Raw genomic sequence first — 25,674 nt, 5'->3', positions numbered from 1 at the left:
TCCATTAAAATACTTTTTTTCCGGAAAGTGATTTCCTAGAAATGAGAACAACAAGTTTATGTCTAAATCTTTGCAAAATACCTCACACACGTGTAACAACAATAAAAAAACAAGGAAGCTGTGAAATGTTAATTTCGTACGTTTCTATGGTTCTTTAATTACCACTTAATGTTTACAAATAAGAGACTTTTTAACGGATTTTAAACACTCATTATATTATGATTTCGAACACTTTACAGCGATAATGTTCATGGAGAGATTAAAGTCTGTAAGACTTTGATACTCGCTAAAAATCGCCCACAAGAAAATTCTAGAACATTCTTTTCCTATTGACAAAACACGTACTATTGGAACAGTACTGCTCCAGGCCGCACTGCGCGCAGCGTGTGGGCGCTACATCGCCGCACGGGCACGCGCCGTCGCGCACGCAGCACGCGCACCCCTCGCCGCCGCCCGCGCACGCGCACCCCGTCGACGTCTGCGTCCAGAGGTCCACTTGGCCTGTTTGCAATTACGTATTTTGTAATTGGATGGTTAAATTACGTTAAATTTATTTCGCAAGGAAATTAATTTTAAGCTGTTTTATTTAAGCAAATAAATTAAGTTATAGATGATAAAAGTAGAAGAAAGAGATTAGAGGAAGTGAAAATGATAAGAAGAGCAGAGAAAAGAAGCATAGCAGGCACATACTGCTACCGTCAAGGAAAATAGGTGTCCAAGCGATTTGAGCCGTAACAGCATAGACGACGGCAAGCAGCAAGGCCACCGGCTGCCGCATGGTGCGCGCGGGCAGTCACCGCGCACGCGCCGCCTCGCGCCCGCCTCGCCTTCGCATTGGCGCACGACTCACGCCCGAACAAAAAAATAAAAAACCCAAGATGCCTCGATACGCATGGCTGACTTCAACCTCTAAAGCTTTTATTGTTACAACGGCGCTAGTTTATCGAGGTTTTATTACAAATCTTTCCGATCTTCCTCTTTCCATTTGATTTCGTTTCGCATTTTGGCCGGCGCGTTGTCTGAAACAAAGTAATATTCCCGTTATTGGAGAATCTTATATTTATTGCATACTGTTTTTTGCAGTCGACTTCTCATATTTTCTTGTTTTATGGTTGGGACTTATAAAAGAAAATAACTCTTGTCTTTAGACAGCCTTCACTGGCTTCACATATCCACATCACAGATCATAATACAACTATACTTACCTACTAAATCCACAAAATAAACTTGATAGTAAATAGTATCTTAGATTTTGAAAATTATACCTACAGCCTGAACGGAACAAAATATTATAGATATTAGCTATCACATTATTCACCCTTATTTAGAAAATTTTATAATGGCCTTTGCCTAACAAGTGAAAGATTTCTATGAAAACCGAGATTAAAACTTATTTCTTAAGCATTGCCTTATGGCGCTTTAAAGTACTATACAAATACAAAGTAGCATTAATTCCATTAAATCTATATAGGGAGAGCATAATAACTCGATTGCAAATATCAAGTTTCCACAAAAATTAACAGGATCAAAACATTAAGGAAAGTCGCAACTTGAACATAAAACACCAACGAAGGTGAGAAGACCTGCGCTCTACAAAATTTTACCGCCTTAAAAATCGATATCAAGTAATTGGGGAATTCCACAAGAAAATTCGGACTTTTAGTAGCCGTTTCACAAATATAAGGGAAATAAAGTTTGCGCAGATTTCGGATGCTAAGTTAGCCAATTGGATCTTTATTACACTTCAAATATGAAGTGTATTTTATAAAGGCTTAGTTAGGGCTAGTTACAGAGCTACGTTTAGATTGAGTTACTGTAAATTCATGTGTTATTTTTACTTTTCTAATCTGTGAAGCGGTGATCTTTTTTAACTATTTCTTGTATTTCTTATACTTTTTTTTTTGGAACAATTTCATATGATGATGTCAAAGGTATTTCCAAAACATATCCAAAATATTATAAATAAGTTATTATTAAATAATTGAAAGTCACGGACATAAGGATAATTTCCCTATTTTTCCCTCGTCACAGATAAAAATAACATGGTGTCGAATACAGGTACATAGAATATACCTATTTATAAATCCACACATACAGAGATGGGATTGACAGTATCGTGTTTTGTTTTTGTCAGTTTGTTTACTGTGGAGGTGTAACTAGGAAGTTTCGATTGCAAAATGTAGATATTAAAGTTTAAATACAGTTTTAATTACGGAGTAAAATGTAATGGTTATAATTATAGGTAATCTTCAAAAAGTAAAAAAGCGATTTTTTCTTAATTCCAAGAATAATCACGTTTTTCTTCAATTTAGGGCGATTTTTCAAACATGGGTAAAACTAAATCAAATAAGTGATTACATATTGATATAAAAATGCCGCCTGTAAAATTTTAAAAGATGGGCAATTAGAATACTTTTGAAATAGTAGTTTAGCACGTTATTCGACGAATAAGTTTTAACTAAGGATTGAAAAATCAGCCCTTAGGGCGCTTGTGCACTACAAGGAATTTTACTGTCCGGCATTCCGATTTTTTACGGTCCGGTGTGGCATGAAAAAACCGATGAATTGCTTGTGCACCTGTCCGTCTTTACTCGGATCAGTGCGGTACAGTTCAAGGAAGTATGGCGGTATAATGCTATCATAAATGATTGTTTTTGCATTTTACAAGAAACGAGTAAAAAATATAGAAGGTGAAATATTATATTACTTCGTTATAATAAAAAGTAAAGTTCCGTAAGAGATTTAAAATGCGTGTTTCACTTATTTATTTTAATCGGTGACGAGGAGCTAAAGCTATTCCCACTTGAACTTTAACTTACCAACACTTACTTAGATAATAATTATAGGTCAATGCTTGGTCAATGTATATAAAATAACAATACCGACTTCTCAAATCTCATTGCCAACTAAAAGAAAGTAAAACAAGAGCTTGCTTTTAATTGGCATATGCAGTAAAAACAGTAAAATCCAAGCAAGAAAAACAATTATACCTACAGCGACTCGTAGACACAAAAAACCATCCGGAATAGGGAAAAGTAAAATGTCGGACAGTAAAATTACGTATAGTGCACAAGTTAGTATATAGATTAATGGCGTGCCATACCGGACCGTAAAAAATCGGAATGCCGGACCGTAAAATTCCTTGTAGTGGACAAACGCCCTTAAGGGCGCTTGTGCACTACAAGGAATTTTACTGTCCGGCATTCCGATTTTTTACGGTCCGGTTTGGCATGAAAAAACCGATGAATTGCTTGTGCACCTGTCCGTCTTTACTCGGATCAGTGCGGTACAGTTCAAGGAAGTATGGCGGTATAATGCTATCATAAATGATTGTTTTCGCATTTTACAAGAAACGAGTAGAAATATAGAAGGTGAAATATTATATTAAGTACTTCGTTATAATAAAAAGTAAAGTTCCGTAAGAGATTTAAAATGCGTGTTTCACTTATTTATTTTAATCGGTGACGAGGAGCTAAATCTCATCATTTATTTATTTATCTTGTTTTTTTGTTCCTTGCCTTTTTTCTTCTACCTACCATCGTAATTTCAGTAAGCTTGTTACCTTTTGCCCAGGTTGCCTGGAAGAGATCACTTCTAAGTGATAAGGCCGCCTAATAAACTATACTGTTTTTTGTTTTGTATATTAGCAATAAGTTTTCTATGTATAGTTTTATTGAAGGGTAAATAAATAAATGATAAATAAATCTATTCCCACTTGAACTTTAACTTACCAACACTTACTTAGATAATAATTATTATAGATCAATGCTTGGTCAATGTATATAAAATAACAATACCGACTTCTCAAATCTCATTGCTAGCAGCCAGCTAAAAGAAAGTAAAACAAGAGCTTGCTTTCAATTGGCATATGCAATAAAAAGAGTAAAATCCAAGCAAGTGGGCACTCGAAAACAATTATACCTACAGCGACTCGTAAACTCAAAAAACCATCCGGAATAGGGAAAAGTAAAATGTCGGACAGTAATATTACGTATAGTGCACAAGCTAGTATTTAGATTAATTGCGTGCCATACCGGACCGTAAAAAATCGGAATGCCGGACCGTAAAATTCCTTGTAGTGGACAAACGCCCTTATTCGTCAATTTATGGAACTGATTTGCGCAAATATTTGTCAAAATTGTAGAGTCAGTTTACTTTATGGCATGGTAATTTATTCAGATTTATAATTTGGGTTTCAGATTTTTGCAATGCAATTACAAATTGTGTAAAAGTTGATGCCTTCTATGTGTTCTTAAAGACTATGTTAATTATTTTATCTATCTATCTATATTAATTATTTTCACAATACCTTGCGCTAGCAGGTTTATTAACTTTCTATAACAATCGTTAATAATAATTTGACTTTTGCTGCTTAGACTGCTAAGTAAAATATTATGTAAAACTTTAGCTTCAATACTCAATTCCGTTAATTATGGTGCATGCTTAATTCCTTAGGTACATATTTTCGTACATACTGAATTTTAGCGAATTGTCCAAGCTTGACCAATCTGACCATGCATATGAATAGCTTCTTTATAAGAAGAAGTAGTAGTAGAAGAAGAAGTTTCTTTATAAGTTGAATGGTTCGAAATCTGTTGAGCTCTTTTTATAATATTAAACATTACCAGTATTCTATAATATAAGATAGTGATAATCCTAATTGTTGCATGAAAATTTTTAATTGACACAAATACTATAATTCATCGTAGTCATTCAGCATAAACTGGGAGAATTATTTTTTAAAGACAACTGCTCGCACTGGTCGCACAAGACAACTGGTCGCAAATCTAACAAACCAAAATCATTAAAATCCGTTCAGCCGTTCTTGAGTGTTGTAACAAATGTGACTTTCATTTATATACCAAAATAAAAAGATATTATGATACTGTTGTAATTATATCAGAGATTCTAGACAACAATATAATTCACAAAAGTATCATTTTACGAAATAAAAAAAGAAAAGTAAATAAAGAGTTTAATAATAATATAGCCACCATATTGTTTAGAGTTACATTGTATGCAAACAAACGAACAATTTAAAACCAAACATCGCGCATGGATTAGCATCAACAACAATGAAAATAACAGTTGTTTGGAAGCACACTCCTCGCCGGTACACAATCTCCGTAATGGGGGCACGAGCTGCACGCGTGACAGCCGTTCATGCCACATCCATTTTTCTTTTTCTCGAAATGGTAGCAACAATTACCCTGAACAAAAAAAAACAATTAGACTCGTCAGGTACTTAGTTACAGGGAGTAACTAAGAAACTTGCGCCTCCGAGACGGAAATGATCACATTTAATATGAATTAATCATAAATACGAATGTAAAGTTCCATCAAGACTCCACAAACTCCGCGAAGCGACAATAAACTACTTATTTGCATAAGCAGTCAAGTTCCTCAACTCGAATCTCGTAAATTAATTAACTTTGCAGGTAAAAAATCCTAAGACGAAATTCCTAACTCGGAACTTTTCGTGTTTCGAGCTACTGCGCTTTCTGTTAATTACTGAAGAGGCTGGAAAGTTTAAATTCCGTTATCCAATCTACATAAATAGCGAAAAATTCAAATGATTAACGTTTTAATAAGGATTCTGTAAACTGTAATAAATGCCGTGCGTGTTTGGGTTAAGGAGAAATTGTTATTGATATCTATTACGAAAGAAGCAACTAGCCGACTCTGTTGTGCTAGAGTTGGGATTAAATAAGCGCTTTAAAATTTTCGTTTTGTTTCGAAACGTTAAGTGTTATTACAAAGACAATATTCTAACTGCAAATAATGAAATTTATTAATATCTTTTATCCTATTTTCTTGAAAATGCTTAGTATGCAGACGCCTACTACCAATAATAACCTTGACAGATACATACTTAGCTGTCAAAGACACGTTTGGCATAATATAACGGGATGGCTGTGGATTTTCATAAAAAAATACCAGTTTATCATATTTTCTCAATGTTTTCTTGATAAAAAAGTAACACTTATATTATGACAATTCAGTAAAATTTATTTCAACTAATAATAATTAAACACAGCTCGAAAATATTAATTCGTAAGTCATTATTTCATCAGAAGATAAAATAGAAAATGATGTGTGTTATAATTAATAGAAATTGACACCGTCTGCAGAAATTCAATACAATCTGAGCTGATATGAAATTTAAAACGAAATACTAAGATATTTCTTATATTTAGTAGGTATAGGTAATACGAGTTTATATAGTTGAAATTATTATACAACTTGCATTTACTACCCGTTTAGAATGTATTTAAAAATAAATAAAATAATAAAAATATTGTTATTATTCAAGTAGAAATATCTACCTATGATTCGTTAGTCTTCCTCTACGCCAAAGAATATTATAATATTTCCTATGCTTTATTTTTATAAACGACTATTAGCTTGCCAAATCAAAGGTTAATCGCTTCCAGAATGTATCTCTATTTTATTCCTAAACCCGTAAACGTAATTCTAAATTAATTTGACTGGATATATACGCGTTGATTACTTAAGCTCAGGCGCCGTTGTATTTAAGATAGATTGGCTGAGTCGTGAATAGTTGGATTATTGGGACCAATCACGAAAAGCCGTATCTTCATCCCGGTTCGGAAATAAATCCCCAGCAGAACCCGACCGGCGCTGGGCGAATAAACATTGCGGTGAGTGGGCGCGATCGATGGCAAAAACTCTAAACAACCAAGCAACCCAAAACTAGCCATTATTTTAACCATTAATGTCTCAATTAGTCAAAGCTTGAGCTTTGACCTTTCAAAAATTAACATATTAATGAAATACTAATCGGGTCAATCTGGAATTCAAATATTTGGGGCATTAAAAGCGTGCTTAATTATTGAGATGTAAATAATATGAAAGATATTACAAGTACCGTTGAAAGAATTTTCAAAGATATCCTTGAAGTTATTATGATTTATATTAAAACTCGTGTCTAATTACCTAACATTTTTATGCTTTCATAGTTATCATTGGCTCGTTTCATTTTTCCGCTCTGAGCTGAGTAGTAATGAAATTGAATTTCACCTCAGCGTCACCGACGGCGTTTATTCGGCTTTTTGCTTCGGCCTCGTCAAAGGATATTGCGTGGGAATTGATTCAGGTGGCGGGCCTTTAGTAGAATATTAATTTCTTATAAAAAGCTACCTATATCGTTTCAAATTACGGCTAATGTTCTCTTTGAACATGTGAGAGTATCGATTTAACATTTTGCAATATACTGTGACTAGATTCTAGAATTTTCTTTTAGTGGGAGGAAGATTAGGATTTCTGCTATATAAGTTATTACATATTATTAATTAACTAACACGATACCCGCTCATCTTCAGACACGTATCGATGTATTTCTTGTTCCGAATCCGCACAAAACGAAGAAGAAACAAATGGTTTACGTCGAGGTCTACAACTTACGGCCACTTCGCAAGCCCGGCGCGTAAGAACTGTGGGCTGGTTCACCTGAAACAAAAAGAAATATATTTCAAAATTACAAATAAAATATCATGCAATAATAAAAACAGCGTCCATGAAAAAATATTATTTTATCATGTAAAATAATATTAGATAAATATACTCTATTTAGTACCTATTCAAAGAAATCGATTATCCAAACTTAGCACTGCACCCGATAACACATATTTGGTTCATATAAATTAATTCAGTCATCTAAAATATCTTCTAGAGAAACTTCTATAGGCTTCTTTTTTAATATTCTGCAGCCCAATTCAGACTTTTCCATCTTGGGTACTTTTACGGGATCATTAATTTTCACAGGATTCGTACAAACATCGCACTCTATGGAGACATCACGGGGGCATTTCGTAAGAAAGTTAGTTGCACCTAAGAGTTTTGAGTGTTCCTGGTCTTGCATTCCATTCCTCTTGAACGCAGACACGGGAAGTTTTTGCACCTGCAACCGACAGTGGCAATTTAATCATTATAGACATTCTCATTCCGTTTTATTGAGTGAGAGTTTACATTTTGTACACCGTTTTCATCTGTTATGACATCCATTTTGTATCATTTATTAAAATACACTTTATAAAATATTATCAAAAGCATAGCCATGCCTACAATTCATTACTCACTGCCATAACGCGGTTGCAAGTGACAAAATTGATTAATTAACGCACCCAATCGGTTCACCTCTTCTTAGGCACTATGGCAGAAAGTTTCTTCGCGGGTTTGACAGCTATAGCAAATGGATAGTCACTCCATTGCGCATTACGCCAACATTTTCTAATATATGATATCCCACCACTTTCTACAAACTTTTGATCTTGTAGTCCATTTCGCTTGAGTGCGGAGGAGGGCATGGGGTGAACCTGTCGGGTGATGTTTCTAGGGTGACAAATTTATGTAAATCGTTTTGAGATAAACATGCGATTTATGCGTACATCTTTCGTGTTATTAAGTTTATTGTTTCCTTTCTTTCTTCTTTTTAATGGGTAAAACTTCTCGAGTAATTTTAGGAAATATTCTACGGATGGGTTCTACTGCAGTGAATACTGAACAATCGTTGCACTGTCCACCAGCGCAAAGGTATCGAATAGCTCCTCTATAACCGTGAATTTGATCCTGTAGTCCATTTCGGCAATACGCGGAAACTGGTAACCTACCGTGACGAGACGGCTTGTATTGCTCCTGAAACCAACAACAAATTTTACATATAAACAATATATGTCGTTGGTTTCAGGAATCATCTTAAAGATAATACGACAAAAATTTTGTCGGAATGCGCTTTATATGGTTCAAATGTAAACCACATTCGAGATAATATTTGGAACGCATCCAAAAAGAATATGCTACATAAGTACATGTACTCACAATGCGGCCATCTTCATAGCGGTAACAGGGTATAACATATTTTGTTTTGACAGGTTTGCATGTAGGATGCTTGCAAGCTGGGCAACAATGATGTGGAGAACAATCCCGTTGATATGATTCCTTCTTTTGTTTACTGCATCCCTTTTTCGATTGTTCGCAACAATCATCGTCAATGCAGGGTGGAGATCGCCTAGGTTTCTTTTCACAGCAGTATACAACTTGGCCCTTAGGGCATCGGGGCAAACAAGGGTAACATAAAGCTGGCGACTCGCAACATGGCGACGAATCACAGGGAGCCACAAGAATAGGTGTCACTTGATAATCCCCACATTCATCGTAACAGCAAGCCATTTTTAGATTTTGTCTTTGCTGTTTTTAACTAAAAATTTTCATAATAACGCCAAAAGTATTTTTATTTTATAATAAGTTAATTTTCGGACACAACCGTAATTTTTACATTTAAAATTTTCTTCTCTTATAGTTTTTTTTTCGTACCAGCCGGGTTTTGTTCTCGTTTAACGCAAAAAGTTTTTATATGTATTAATATTTACATATAAATAATTTTTATATTTAATCTGTTGGTTTTTCGAGGATAATACAGAATAAAAAACACCCGTACCTAATTTCCAGTTTGTATCTCCTGTATTTAATCCTCAATAATAAATTATTTATTGCAGAATACACGACTGAAAGAGTGATCTTATTTTTGGGTAGTTAAAGTCATGGAAGTTTTCCGTCTTTGAACATAAAATATATCAAACTTATTTCCATAATATATTAGAACAAGTTGTGATATAGATGTGGAATTTCTTAAGTAAAGCTTTAGGAAGCACTCGCAAACATTTGCAGGCGTCGCCTCCTTGTCGCCGCCAGTTCGAAAATGCAATTTTCCCAATGCAAATCGAAAACTCCAGACAGATTTAATGCCTTTTACTTGCCGATTCCGTTCATCATTTCCGGACAGAATTGGAGAAGGCCACATCTGTGGTAGGTCAACTTTTATTACTTTATAATGTCATATACTTTGGATAAATTTGCATTTTATGAGGAGAAATGGAATCCAAGATTTCATTTATTATACCACTGATTTTGCAACGTTTCATATAAAAATCGTTTTAGGCAAGGCCGGTGGAAAAAGCTTTTTCTTTTAAAGCCTCATATAAACATGTAGGATTGTTGGGAGATAGAAAAGGATTGTGAAATTGAAATATTTCACCTCTATCCGGTGCTTGTCGGCACGGCTCCATATTTGAGTAACAATGTTTTTGAAATCGCTTCCACGTTAAATATTCGATCCGGCTCAATCGTACGAGCGGTGAGTGCTCCCAGTGCGTTTTGTTTATATTACTAGAGCCGCGGGAGCAAACAGCACTTGGTTCCCGAAATGCCACTCCTCCCATGTCTCCGACACGCTTTACACTTTCCGAGTTTCTACACTTAGGAAATTTTATGTAGTATTGTTTTATTTATACTTGAAATTGCTGTTTTTTTTAAGTTTGGGTGTGACAAAAATCTCTGACATATTTTTACTTAAAGCTCAGTATAGACTTAGTCTATGTGAAGCAGAATATTACATATTTCTTATTTTAATCATTTATATTTGGCTTAGAATATTATCAAATTAAAATTATTATCTTTTCTCTCGATGCCTCAATTAAATAGATTCATTTGATATTAAGGAATTATTATTATCCCAATTGTTAATATAAATTCATATCTATCATTATATTAAAGAACCTGAGATATATGGAGATATATCGATGTTTGCGACCAATTAAAATGCTTTAAGTACCTACTTTCGTTCGAAACAAATCTTGCCATTATTTTCTTCCATTTTGTTGTTTACATTCCTAAAAACGAAGCTAGAAATGTATTTCTCGTTCCTATCGATATGTGTTCCTAACGATTCTATTGAGATTCAGGAAATAGTGTGATATAAAGGAAAGAGCGTCCATACAAATGTATTTATATATGACGGTACTTTTGTCAAAGAACTCGGGTCTTGCGGTGATTTACGAGCAATTCCACAAAGAGCAGAATTATACAGCACTACTTGGAGCCACATTCATCTCTGAAATATATAAATACATTCATTTATGTCAGCTTTTAATTAAATGCTAATATGGCTAAAAATAATTTGGACAGTCCTAATGATATTAGCATTTTTGATGAATTAAATTATTTATGAATCTTTAAAATAGTGAAGATAAAATTCATTCGACGAAACCTTACATCTTCTCATCTCATCTCCAGTTGAATTTTATCGTTCATTTCAGAACGTCACAATTATAAAATGCTCTTTATATAATCAGCTGTTCATATTAAAAGAATGAGTAAAAGTTGCTAATTATATAATTTACAATAACTAAATTTTATAAATAAGTAATGAGGTAAATTATTGTACAACAACTGCCCCTTTTTTGCCGTCTCTATTAACAGAGCACATGTTTATTATCCTACTTCCTTTATGAGAATACAACAGCTACAAGTCAGATTCTTGCATCGGATTTTCCGTTCTCCTTGAACTTTTAATATTTTTAAATAAGTGCACGTAATGTGTCTAGTATGCCATTACTGAAAATGTTTCCAAACAGGACGGAAGGGGAGACGAGCTACAAAACCTTACAAGTAGAGCTATGAAACAGGAATATAGCGTACACTTTCTTCGCGTTCAGGATAATATAACGGTTTACGGACGATCGAATAGCATGGAAATGGGTCGAGGAATATAAAATTCTATGGGCCTGGGAAACGATACGGTATTGTAACGAGCGACGTCATTTGTCAATAGCAGCAAGATTTAGTGTCCGCTTTATAACACGTCGTCCCCGCGGCGCGGAAGGATCGCGCCATCATCTGTAATAACCCAAATAACTTGAGACCGAACACATTAGCCGAGCCAGATATTCACGTAACGAACTTTTTGAAATAATATAAAAGGCACGTCTCTTTTACGCCCACACGTAGATGGAGTTTTATGTTTTCCGTTTACAAATTGAACAATATACGCTCCCTGAAACAACAAACATAAACAAAATTGAAATTTTCATGATAACGTATCGAATAACGCGAAGAGTGTATATGAAAATAAAGGACACTGATTGCCAGAAATCCCCAAAATTGAACCGCATTTAAATTTCGACAGCAGGCGTCCAATCTGTGCAGCGATAATTCACTTTCAATAAAAAGGGCCTGTCAAAACAAGTGCCGCATAAAGAGCCTATATTTGTTGTGCAATTTCCATAGCTTTTTGTTTTAATAATGCTTATTTGGCTTGTATAATGTAAATGACCAATATCAGATGATAAATTTAGATTTGTTTTTAGTCCTTCGGTTAATATTATTCTTAAGAATTTCTTAAACATATAATAATAAACAAGATATTATCAAGTATTATATTATAAAGGAGCAGGTTCATCATCATTCAATCACAAGCACAATTATGTGGTAAACACGTGTGTTGGTAACATTATTCTGAAATTTAAGGTAAAGTTATTTCACTCTGTTTTCGTATGGTAATTTATAATACGCGTGTAAAATATTATTATGTTTTCTGGAGCGCGTAATAAAACTCGTCGTGAAGAGCTGTATATTCACGTAGCTTAGTAGGTGAGGTAAATGGTAAACAAAAAAGGGTTTTACGAGTAAGCAGGCTGACCCTCAATTGTCGAAAAACACAGTGCAAACAAGAAAGATTTATGTCTTCGGAAAGGTTTTCTATATTGGGAGTGGTTTTTCTTTTTCGCTAATTGCATTTTTCGCTCATTTGTTCATGATAAATAGGTGTTTTAACGCGTTTTTGTTGTTGGGTTTAGTAAATGTTTTCATTATAAAAGTACTAATTGTCATGAAATGTACGCTTTTTTATCGTGAAAGTAAAGAATTCACAATTAATTTTTAAATAGCTGTAATGATTTCTATACATTGTTGGTTGTATGTAATATCCTACACTAAACGTACTCATTTGTTTGCAGACCACAAACGCTCGTAAAATTGCCACTGTTTTTATAACTTTCTTTACGCAAATCCTAACCTTATGGACTGTAATGAAAGCTTCGCTCGTTATTGCCGCATTTTCACTTTAATTGCTTGCGCCTAATGTAGCCACCATCAAATTTAACGTTCTAGAGGTGTCATAAAATGTGAGACTATTTCTATTTTGATAAACGTATCATAGAGTTTCGTATGACTCGAGGCGTTAATATTCATGAGTAAATTTAAATCACGGGTTGGGCTAAAAATATTATGCTATTAGGTTTTCATATCAATTTTAAAATGAAAATGTAAGACAAGAAAATGTAAGTATTTCAAAACATTATTATTATACATTTAAAGATGTTTGAAGAAAGGCAGAATAGAAGAGAAACATAGCTCTTCAAGCCTTCACTAACAGATATCAATATACCTATATCTTATTACCTTTTATTTGACTATTAAGTAGTCATGTTTATATTCTTATAAATAACGAAAAGTTCTGATGTTTAAGACTTATCATTAAAGTGCTAATGATGGCAAAATATTAGCATTCAAAATGACTTCTCAACAATAAGAAAACCACTTTGCTCAATAAAGACGGGATACATAAAACAGGCGATAAGCAATCTAATATTTTAAGCAGCACAATTGGGCGGTTTGTAAACAAATTACGCACGCGCGGTTAAACGAATTTTTCCTAAATAAGAAATAACAAAACATTCGCAAATTTATTCTTCCGTAGGGCAAGAAAGCCCTTAGTTAGAGAGCAACATAACTATACTTATGAATTTACGTATTTTTCAAAGAGAAATAAATAAAAATTGAAAGCAATACCATTATATTGGTGAATTTGATAAGAATAAATTACTTTTTATTGCTATTGCTATGTTTTATATTTGTTATGACTAGCTCGCTTTCCGCGGCATCGTTTGTGTACCTATATACTTATATGTTCTTTAAGTCCTTATATTATGTGTATTCAAATTTTGGTTTATTATTACTTTAATTTTAATTAGCACTGATATTCCTTATTTCATCCGATAAAAGGATGTGCCAAGCCGTGCGTCAAAACATAATGGTTAATACATCAATCATTTTAAACCTTACGTTAATTAATATTGCCTACCGCCGTAAATAATATGATATCATACAGTATTCTTGAACAAATGAGGAATATTAAATCACATAGGCATATACGTTGCCATGACTCCAAACACTTAAGCCTCAAATAAAGCTCGTGAGAATCTTTGTAGTACGAGTACTTACCTATATTAGGTATGTATGCTAATATTAATTTGTTACAAATATCGTGCCTTCATCCTTAGACCTATTTGTATCTATACAATAATTTATCTTTCTTTTGTAAGAAAAATTTTCAACTTTATGTATACTTCAGTAATCAGTTTTTCTTCTGTCGCTTTCGATGAAAATTTAACTACTGCGATGGAGCATATTAGAACATTTATATGATTTTTCTACCGTTCACAAAAATTACAACGGAAAAAATTAATTGTCTGTGAAGTCGGTTTACTGACGATAGTTGAACGTGACAACGTCCGATTGTGCTTCTTTGTCGCTCGTTCCGCTCTCGCTTGCACTTCAAGCCTTACATGGAACGCCTCAAAGCAAGGTAACGCCGCATGAGTCATGTTTTTTCGTGCGTACAGCCGGCTTTATCGAATTATAAGACGTTGTCACGTCAAAAAATCTTGAAAAATCAAGAACATTTATTGTCACAATGTATCACCCCTAATTTAAGAGAACCCTTAAGGAGCTGTTCACTCTAAACTTGGAGAGCCCTCAGGAATCGGTACAGAAGGGACGAAGGCTTCTTCGCATTGTAAATAATTAATGAATACCTACTGAAATTCTATGTAAAATTGTTATCTCTATTCAACAGAACAATAATTGGGCTTTTCAAATATGCAAGTTCGGATTATTTAGGCTTCTAACTGCATGAGAGAGCTTTCTCGTCGATGTCTAATGAGTAAAGTTTTTATTACGTTTTATTCTTTACTATTAACATTTGAACATCATTTCTGATTTGGTTAAAACTTATCGACAGCCATAATAACATCTTTTAATTTATATAAATCTCGTGTCACAATGTTTGTCCTCAATGGACTCCTAAACCACTTAACCGATTATAATAAAATTCGCACACCATGTGCAGTTCGATCCAACTTGAGAGATAGGATAGGTTTTATCCCAGAAATCCCACGGGAAAGGGAACTATGCGGGGTTTTCTCTGAAAACGCGGGCGAAGCCGCGGGCAGAAAGCTAGTAAAGTTATAAAAATTAGCAAGCTTCAATCGCTTTATGTTTGAAACCGCGTAATTATTTGCAGTTATTAAATCCAATGCGTCGGTACAGTCGGCCAATGCATGTTTGACATACTAATTAATCTGTAGGTAATATTATCATGCGGAAATTTGACTAACATCATCATCTAGTACTGCTCGCTAACGCCAGTAATAGATAACAAGAGAGCATGTATTAGATTAATATGCTAATAACGTGATATCGCCGGTGTGGCTTCAAATGTAATAAAATATATCTGAACAGTTAAATTATACATGTCACAGTCATGGAATAAGCAACAAGTTTTTGTGTTTAACCATAGAAATTACTATGGAGATGACTGACTGATTGAATGCATTAGATAGGTTGTCTTTTAAAAACAACCGATTTCATTAACCAAAAAATAAAATATTAACAAGTTATCATTAAATGAAAGTATCTAGTAATTAATAAAAAAAAGTTGTAGACAAGGTTAAAATTATTTACTTAATTGCATTGATCTTTATTCTATTAATAAATAGGTTAGATAGCAAGCTTACGAATATATTAGAGCACGCTTGACCTCGAAAAACATGACATTGATGGAACATTTAATTCTGTTTGATCATAATTTATTTCCCGCTTCTTCAAAATATAATTCCAAGTACTAAACTTGAGTAAAATGCTATCAAATGATACTCTCTTTCCAGCATTCTTATTCATAATAATTAGAATATAATCTACCTTCATCGTTAAAGCTTAGCTTTGAAGCAACCTTCCTTTAGAACGCAAAGACTGTGAACATTATTTCCTGCATGTTTTTATTCAGCTTTACATTTTCCCTACGGCTCTAGGTAATCAAATCTTATAAGTTGAACGCATTTAAACGTGTTTAAGTGAGTTCTAGAAAAGTATTTTATACCTATATTACATATTATAATGTGAGTTAAGGACAAATCAGCATAATATAATGCTATTAAACTTGTATGACTGTTCGTATGATTATGAACCAAAAATTAAAGAGGAATTACGTAAATCTCCCAAAATTTGATTTGTTCCGTAAATATTCTGGCCTACCAACAATACTTACCTTATATTTATAAAGCATTTGAATGCCATAAAATAATAAATATCAATTTCAATCAATATTCCCTTTAAACTTATCATACGAATCCCCCCCCTGTTATTTTAAGTGATATCCACTGAAATATCCATAACGTTTAAGTAATAGTATCTAAACGTGAAATAATACTTTATTCAGTAGTATTCAATTTAAAAAGAAATCGTAGCGTCTTACAGCAACAGAAAACCGAGATATCTAGCACATCTCCACGAAAGGTTTTTATACAGACTCTCGGTATGTGTCTTACAATAGCAATCTCGCTTCCACTTTTCTTTTCTCGTTTGTCTCATATTATACGAATGTTTTTACGCGATGCGTGAATTTACTACTGTTTACGAACTTATTTTCTATTTCTTCTTGTAACGAGTAATGAAAAACTTTGAATCCTAAATGATATAAATAAATGCTTACAATTTCTGTAATTTAAATAAATAGTATAATTTTCTAAGAAAAGTATTGAATGCAGAAAACGAGTTGTAGCTCTATTTATCCGCTTGTGAGATTCCGGCGTTTATTCATTAGGCGGGTCTCCACAGAGCGAGCAGCCTCGCGAAGCAATGGCTGTAATTATCGTGTACGTCATTTTCTTCGCTCGAGGTCGCTCGGGGGCTACGTCCACACTGACAGAGCTGTCTCGGGCAGCAATTACTTCGCGAGGCTGCTCGCTCTATGGGGATCCGCCTAATTCAAAACCTATAAATCTGTTCAGTGTACAGTGACTGAACGACTCACTGACTGATAGATAAGTTACAGGTTTAAGCGAGGGGAGACGTATTGAGCAGGTGGTTTGGGAAGACGTATTGAGCAGGTGGTGCTAAAGGATCTCGTAAATTATTAAGGTATTTTTAATAGTGGCTTTGATCCAATAAATCCAGGGCTTTTTAAAAACTATTGATGCAAGATTCAAATACAAGTATTTATGTATTTTAAACGATTATTATTTAGGTAAGTTACAAGGTAACTACCTACAACGTAATATATCACTGACCTGGAGAGGTTGGGTTGTAACGGTTGTTTGTGGTCTACATATGTCTGAAGTTTATGTTACGATGTCTTGTTAAAGTACCATTATAGTAAAGTATTACATATAGTAAAGGAATTAGGATGATTTTAATGGTTTTTTTTTCTAATTAGGACCACATTGTATGGGTGAAAAACCCTTATGAGATATTCTGGGTTTCTGAGTCAAGTATTCGAACGGAAGTCCATTGTTACAGCACGGCGAGACCGTCATTCAAACAACTGTAGCGTTTGAACAATTGAAGAATACTCAAATTATTAAAGACGCCTACTCTGCCGTCAAGAAAAACTGAAAGAGTTTTCAACAATATATTACTTTACGGAAGTACAATTAGTCTTACCGAGACAGCCGTAATGAGCATTTATCAAGCTTCTGTATTATTTAAGCTGAAATATAGTCGTCTATTTCAGACATCATTATCGTCTACAGCAAACACTCCAAAATATATGTATATAAATCGAGCACGTCAGCCTTGCAGCGATTTGCTACGATTGCAGCGGAGTGCATTAAGCTTTCGTTAGGTCACGGACGTGTCACGGGGCTAATTTATTATTTAATATTTCTTCAATTTATATCATTTTTATATCTTATTTTAGCACTACCAGCGTCAATTATAAATATTAAATGCGAACGTTAAGTTACTTTGAAATCTCATGAACTCTATTTAAAAGTTAGTGTTTGAATGAATTCCACTTTTGACTCCGCTTTGCTTCTAATAAATGAAGGCTTAACTCGAATATGGTGTGGATAAGAGGTATTTGATACGATATTTAGCTATTATAAATTTGTATTAGTAAAATATAATTAAACAAAAAGAAAGTAAAAAAATACTACACATGTAAAATAAGAAAAATATTTAGCAGTGGAGATCTTGTAGAAAAAAAGAAGATTCTGTAGAAAGAAAAAGATAGTTCGGTTATCTTTGTATATTGCTATTTTACACAATGTAACCCAGCTCTAAGCTGCCTACGATTTGCACAAATCTAGCTTGCAGCTGGGCTGTTTTACAGGCGCGCGAATCATCGCCATTAAAGGAGAAAAATTCAATATTTCGCTACGTGGTTAAGAATCTAGCGGAATTTGAATTGGCAAGTTTACCCCCATACATATTCAGTTCGAGGAAGCGACGCAGTGCGCAAAACTTTTGGCACTCTCGCTTGCATACAAAAAATGAAAGTGGCTCCACGACGGATGAAATGGCGCAATCCTCTTGTTGGTTAACCTGACCTACATAATCTAATGTTCTAAGTTTTTGAATTATAATGGAGCATCTCAACTTTTGTTTCGAATTACTTCGTTATTTCAACACTTTATTTTCCCCTATATTTTACTCTCCCGTTCTTATTTATGTCCTTAAGCTGTTTTTGTTACAACTTTCTAACATCAACTACAGAAAACGTTTTTCGGTAGTTATTTGAATTTTTTGAAACATTGTAGAGTATTATGTTGTTTCAAAAATTCTTAAGACAAGAAAAATCTTTGAAATGCCTTTCATTTTTGTGTAACGGAATGTTTAAGCGTAAGTGGGTAATGAGGTGGAGGTATTAAGGAAAAAAAAGTTTTTATCTTTTTCTTCTTTAAGATTTTTTCCAAATAGGCAGTACGAATTTATAAATACTGTACTTTTTAAAACTTTTACATTATCGATATTTTTACAGACAAAAATAAAAATAGGACTTAAAATTAAAAAAATAAAATAATTGAAAGACAAGTAAAGAAAATGTATTTTTGCTAGCAACCCCTCTTCACTTCACCTGAGTTTCAGAAGAACAAAATAAGTCGTTAAACACTAGTTTAGTTTGACCTTCCCATTGTATTGCTACTACTCCTATCCTATTTTTATTTATTGTTTTTTTTATATTGTGAAATAAAAGCACTGAAAATATCATGCCAATTATTATTGCCGAGCTCAATGTTCTTTCTGCTACGTTTAAATTTCAGGTAATAGGATTTTGCATAAAACAGGGTTGTTATAACTCAAATCGTTCGTTTGTTGGTCATTTGAAAGTTAATAAATCGTAGTTTCTTGATGTAAATTACCGTAAGTTAGGCATAAACAGATGGAAAATTATATTATTGTAAAAGGTATTATCGATATAAGGTTTTATCGATATAATTTGAGAATATTATGTAACGTATTTATTATAATGATTGTTATTTATTATAAAATTAAAAATGAAAAAAAGCAGAAGAAGCTTACCTTATGATTCAGAGGCAAATTAGAAGCAAATATGTAGCGGCTTACGAAATTCGGAAAAGTTACAGAACTTTTCAAGGGCATACCAAATGTACGCAGTTTAATCGTTAATGAGGGAAGTTTTGCACTAAAGCTTCAAATTCGAACAGATTTTTAGTTATATAACTGAAATCATATAAATTTTAACATGATTATAAGTTAAATTTTAATAGCAGCCACATATTTCATTACAATTTTAGGACATATATTATAATTATGTATATAACATGGCAATGAAATGAAGCCTTAAATTATAATTGGAATGATGATTTTTGAATTATGTTTTTTCTTCGTAATAAGGACACATCAAAGTTGATTATTTAAATGAAAATAACATTATTTTTTATTTCCAATAGGTTAATTAAATTATTGTTCGTGCTATTAAGTTTACAGTTTCGGTGTGTGGAGCTGAAAATAAAGAGTAAATAAGATGAAGAAGAAGTGCTTCTAAGAAACACAGTTCATACTATTTAATTTTAAATTTAACTCTGTATCTTACTACTTTGACTCCCATTTGTGTATGAAAGCTTCGAGGTTTTCTCAATATTAACTAGGTTTCTACAAAATTGTAAAATAAACAGATACAAATTTTGTGACATTTCTGTAGTAAGTTCTCGTGTAGTTTTTTGCAAACATTCATTGCATATTGCATTCCTGCATCATTATACATAATAATGTTGCTATAAATATTAAAGTGAACTTTTTGTATTTGCTACGCTCAGAAAGCCACATCAATAAAGTAATCATAATGAAATAGCGGTCCTTAAAGCCTTCGTATACCTTTGGTACTCAGTGTACTGTACTAGTATGATACTTTTGACCTTTTAACCGATTGGCTTGGTTGGCAGTGGCCCTGCCTTCCAAGCCAGAGGTCGTGGGTTCGATTCCCACCCGGGGCAAATATTTGTGTGATGAACATAGATGTTTACTCTGTGTCTGGGTGTTATTTATCTATATCAGTATTTATTTAAAATTATATATGTATGTTTATCAGGTTTCCTTATCACAAGCGAAAGCTTATTTATTTATTTATAATCTTTATTGCATACAACACAAATACAAATTTCACACACACAGACAGGACATTTGAAGCAAAGGGCGGCGGCTTAGTATGGGATCAGATCGTACCGTGTGTGAAAATTGTCCTGAAATATTTATTTTTCTTAATCGATATTATATCGCAACGCATAATGTTGTTGCTACTCTGAACGGTAATAAATCAGTTCTGTATTCTTTAATGCTAAGGAAAATACACCTCTGTGAGACCATACAAGATGACAACAAAAGCTCGTAGCAAACACACTGAAAACAATACGCTAAAAATTATACACAGGAATAATGTACGTATTTTTTTCTTTGTTTAGTCCTTTTATTGTCTTTCAATAGAGCTATTACATAGATTTTATACACGAATAAATTATTTCTAAATATTACCTATTTAATTAGTCTCATTTTAAAATAGCGCTAAAAAGTTTATAATAACACAATCCTAGTATTTACTTGTCATGAAGTACGTGAGGCATTCTTGCGTGACAACAGCTATTACCGTCCACGGCATAATAATAATTCTGTATTGTGTGAATATGAGTCTAATTTATATAATGTTGGAGCTCTTCAAACGAGTTTATTTTGTACTTGGTTACTGGACATTTTAATATACATAGTTGTTGTGTGATGTAATGTTTTAAGTATAGTACGTAATTATTAAAATATTTTACATCTACAATTATAATAGTTCACGCACGCAGGTCCGCTCGCGTAGCAACGACATTTCACACACATAAATTATTTTTTTCTTGATCAAAAGTGTATATTATGTCTTTTCCTAAGTTATAGGTGGTTATAGTCAATTATAGTCAATTCCAAATTTAACTAAAAGTTTAGATGTAAAAGCATATCACAGACAGATAGGAATTTTCTCATTTATAACGTTAATGGGGCCTACGATTGGATTTGAATTACATTTTCTGCATATTGTAATGGATTAACTCAAAAATAGATTTATAAAAAATCTTTCAGTAATAGGAAGTCAGTAGACTAGTAAGTTCTATTAGCTAATAAATGAGCGATAGAGGTTATATCTTTAGTTTTTATTCCGGAAAACACGGGGACTATTGTATAATGAAAAACTTGTATCCCATAGTATGCTAAATTGAGTGTATTTTTTTTAAAGTACATATATTCATTATAATCTTCTAATAAATGGTTAGTTTAATTAAAAATAATCCTTTGATGAGTATAAAAAAAATAAACTAATAATAATTATCTGTTTGTAATTTGGTATTCAGTTTAAAATTGAATAATCAGAAACTATTACTTAATTAAGAATCACGAAGCGTATTATTGGTATTATGAAACTGAAAGAATAGTTATCATAATAACCATGCGTATATTACTTTAACAAAGATTTCTCACTTAAATAAACTACACAATTACACCAATAATTAATAGAAAATATGTTTGAGAGTATATTTTGGGGATTATGCATTGAGCTTAAAACCTCATCTCTCCGGAAATTTACAAATTCTACGCATACCCGGTGCATCGAAATTGTTCTATAAAATTAATGATAACATAAACGATGCCGCCCTTCCCGTAGAGCTTCGTAGGTGATTACTACGAATATACAATATTTATAGTAAAATTATTATTTACCATTTATTCACTTTCCAACTATCAAATATTTTTTAAGTACTATATTCCCTACCAATGGGTAATTATTATAAACTCACCTAATCATGAAAATTTAAACATTGAAAACATCACTCTAATGTCAAACTTAACACAGGTTCGTAGCACTAACACACACTTGATTTTCTTTGCTCAATTCTTCCCTTGTAATTTTTGCTGTCAGCTCCGTTGTGATCTTTGTAATGTCTATTTGCAATGGTAAGTTTCACTGTTTATGTTTGAACTTACGTAAGTTTGCCGGCAGCAGGGACACAGGAGCAGCGCTCGCGGGCGTGCTCCGTGACGCTCGACGTCACTCTGAGACCTTGCCTACGGGGCATACACCGCGCATGTCTCCATCACAATAAACCTTTACTCACATGAACAATCTAAGACCCCGTACCGATATATCTACATCTCTATTTACTATTTTTGTCTCCGGTACGACAGTCTAATTTCATAATAAGTATCGACCTGAAGTCGTAGACTACGTTAATTGTGTAGAGTATGAACGTAGCTTTTGTAGCTCACCTTTTAATTATTCATGAATGCTTGATTGTGTTTGCGAATCCTAGAATCACTTAAGGACTTCCTTATTGTTCACCGTACCCTTTAGATTGACCAGTGTAATTTATTTACACAGGCCTATTTTCATTCATGGGACGCGTCCCATAGAATGTATACGACGATAGTATGGCTCAATTTATTTAACGGTCAAGTGACTCGAAATACATAGTTTCAGTTGGGTTCAGGAATGTTTTGGAGTTTCATGTGTTTACATGGTTATATTTTTTAAACAATATATTTGGGTGATTAATTATTATCTGGAGACAAGAAAAAATTCTTACTATTACTATACATTCTACCCTTACTTTTTATTACAAATACAAAAAGCTCCCACACTATGTTTCGAAACTTTGCCTATAATTTAATAATTTGACGGAAAATTACATCAGCGCTAACTTGATATCCAGGTGCATTGCATTCGCTTTTAATTGTGATATCGATAATTATGACATGTGATATCAATAATTGAAACATTTTTCGTCAACTTTTGAAAACAACTTTGTGTAAATTTAATTTATGAATTAAAAGTATTATTTAAAGTAGTACTTTACAGTAGTATTTTAATAAATTTTATACGAAATGAAGTTCTAAAATAATTTTAATATTATTTGTATTTGCATTCTGTAAGTTTGGACGTGGGAATTGATTTAAAACTGGAATTTTATCTAACACGGCTTAGTATAGGGTTGCGCGGGAAGTACATACGTGATGCGAATGGAAAGTGCTGGCAGACCAGTTTTTTTGCACCGAAATGATGTCACGAACGGACTAAATGTTCATGTAAACACGCTGCGCGCATATCTCCCGTTCGTATAACTATTGTACCTGAAATTTGTTCGTATATTGGGATTGTAATGTCGAGTTCTATGTTCATTGCTTTCTTGATTAAATGTGTATTGCGCAGGTAGATGTGGACGATAATTTGTTTAATTAATTTTAAGAGCTTTTGTAGCAATTGTCATTTCTTATGAAATCCATACTAATATTATAAATGCGAAAGTAACTCTGTGTGTCTGTCTGTTACTCAATCACGCCTTAACTACTGAACCAATTTGCATGAAATTTGGTATGGAGATATTTTGATACCTGAGAAAGGACATAGGCTACCTTTTATTGCGAAATAAGTACCACGGGCGAAGCCGGGGCGGACCACTAGTAAGAATATAATTGAGAAATATATGTTGTTTGTTCATTTGTTTTTCAACTTTATGATGCCTATTCTTACAAAGGCTGTTGATATTCTCTTAGAACAAGTTTTGTATAACCCAATTAAGTGTATCTTCACACTATCAAACCGTGATATTGAAACATTTTTAAAATTGAAAAAGAAATTTCATGTTTAATAAATTCAAATATTTATAGTAGCAAAAGCACGCTCCAGAGGCAATTAGTTATTTTTCTCATCAGAAGCGAGGCGACGGGTGGAGTCGGTAAAACTGAAAATAGTTACAATCAATAGCCACCAGTCAATTGGCAACTGACCTCCCGACTCTCCAGATACATATTTAATGCATTCCCCGTCTGTCATTTGTCTCGTGATAACCATATAGCTAATTGCATAAATTACCTACGTTTCGCAACTATTGTGCATTATTTTGACTGCGTTCAGTTGAATGATCATGTTAAATCCACATTGCGATTATTGCGTACAGTTTTTGTTTGTTTAGTTTGGTTAGCGAATAGTAATGGTTAATATTGGGTGAAATATTATATCTATTAGTTGTATACGTAGTATATTATTATTAGTCTGTGCTATTAGCTACGTCAAACATTGAATAATATTTTGTCAATCTAAAATAATATTTACTGAAAATCAGTCGAGCCCTAGGTGCTTATAACATCAATTGTTTATTGATATTATAATTAAATTCGTCTTCTTTTTGAAGGATCTTTCTACAATACAATACAGACAGGTGACAAAAAATTTAACTTAAAAATAATCACAAAGCTAATTAAAACTTTTCATTAGGGCATCGTAAAGTCATCAGTATTGATAATAAGTTCCAATCAGGGTCGTAAGTAAGACATATGTCAATTGTAGCCGCAAAAACCTCGAAGGCGGCGGCAGACCGACCTAATTAATGGAGGGTGAGCCCTGGGGGCAGATTAATCCGCACATAAAACCTTCTGCTGTCCATGACATATGCTCCTTGGGTGTCTGGTCTACTTATTTCCTTCACCAAATATTTTTCATGGATAACCTCGCGCGGGTAGTGATATAATTAATAGAATAGTCATCAACATTCTTAAGATCTTAATAATTATCCATATATAATGTTAAGGATATTTTTAGCTTTATGTATTTTAAAGACGAAAGCTTACATTTTGTAAGTTAATTAAATTGTTTCTTATTTATTAGCAAAAACTACTAACTCAATATTGAACATTCTTCTTCTTGGTAAAGAGCAATACAACAAAAAAACGAGCGACAAGCGCTTTACATATTTTTTTTAGTTTCGAGTGAGGAACCAATATAATCTAAGTTGGATATTATCGAAGTTTCAAAATAAAGTGCTCATTTTTCACGGATCATGAGCTAAAAAACTGAGGAACGTTGTGGAACTTGACAAATTTGCGATGTATAATGAGAATATGTCTTTTCAGAAACTCACGCGGGTGATTTAATTTAAAAATAATAAAATGAAAACGTCAGGACGCAGGTCACACGCCTCATTATGCTACAGGCTTTATTTATACACATAACCTGATATAACTGACGTTGGAAAATAATAATTTGATGAGGCCTAAGGGGACAATTAAAAGGTAGATAAAAAACACACTGTAACGTTTTTATTTTGGTAACAAATATGAAATGCAAACGTTAAACGTGGTTCCACTTAATGCCCCCAGAGGCAACGAACTTATAAACGTATTAAAATATGCTTACATTTTATTACACATCGTATAAGCCTTAAATATATTTGCAGACTGAGAACTAGTGATAAGTTCAGCAATAGAGCTTAT

The 25,674-nt window shown here is 33.3% G+C and overlaps 1 protein-coding gene across 4 annotated transcripts in view; it reads right to left on the bottom strand.

Moving 5' to 3' along the window:
- LOC149907883 (uncharacterized) overlaps positions 1 to 22,449 on the bottom strand; it is a 49,386-nt gene extending 26,937 nt beyond the window's left edge. The window contains exons 1-4 of one of the 4 annotated variants that reach the window (XM_090103000.1): positions 22,206 to 22,449; positions 7,323 to 7,470; positions 691 to 1,019; positions 346 to 501 (exon numbers count right to left, since the gene is read on the bottom strand). In XM_090103000.1, coding sequence (XP_089959126.1) covers positions 346 to 501; positions 691 to 778 — 244 coding nt within the window. In that variant the 5' untranslated portion in view covers positions 779 to 1,019; positions 7,323 to 7,470; positions 22,206 to 22,449. Of the gene's footprint in view, positions 1 to 345; positions 502 to 690; positions 1,020 to 7,322; positions 7,471 to 7,597; positions 7,808 to 22,205 lie in introns of those variants that run through there. The other 3 variants (XM_090103003.1, XM_090103001.1, XM_090103002.1) reach the window with 3 other exon arrangements.
- Between the last annotated feature and the right edge of the window lie 3,225 nt (positions 22,450 to 25,674).

This window comes from Colias eurytheme, chromosome 6 (genome assembly GCF_061535395.1).
Source record: "Colias eurytheme isolate Ceu_HAF_F1 chromosome 6, ilColEury1 Martin Lab GWU primary, whole genome shotgun sequence".
Lineage (NCBI taxonomy): Eukaryota > Metazoa > Arthropoda > Insecta > Lepidoptera > Pieridae > Colias > Colias eurytheme.
Note: the sequence above shows the minus strand (reverse complement) of the source record. Positions and strands in the feature narration are given on the sequence as shown.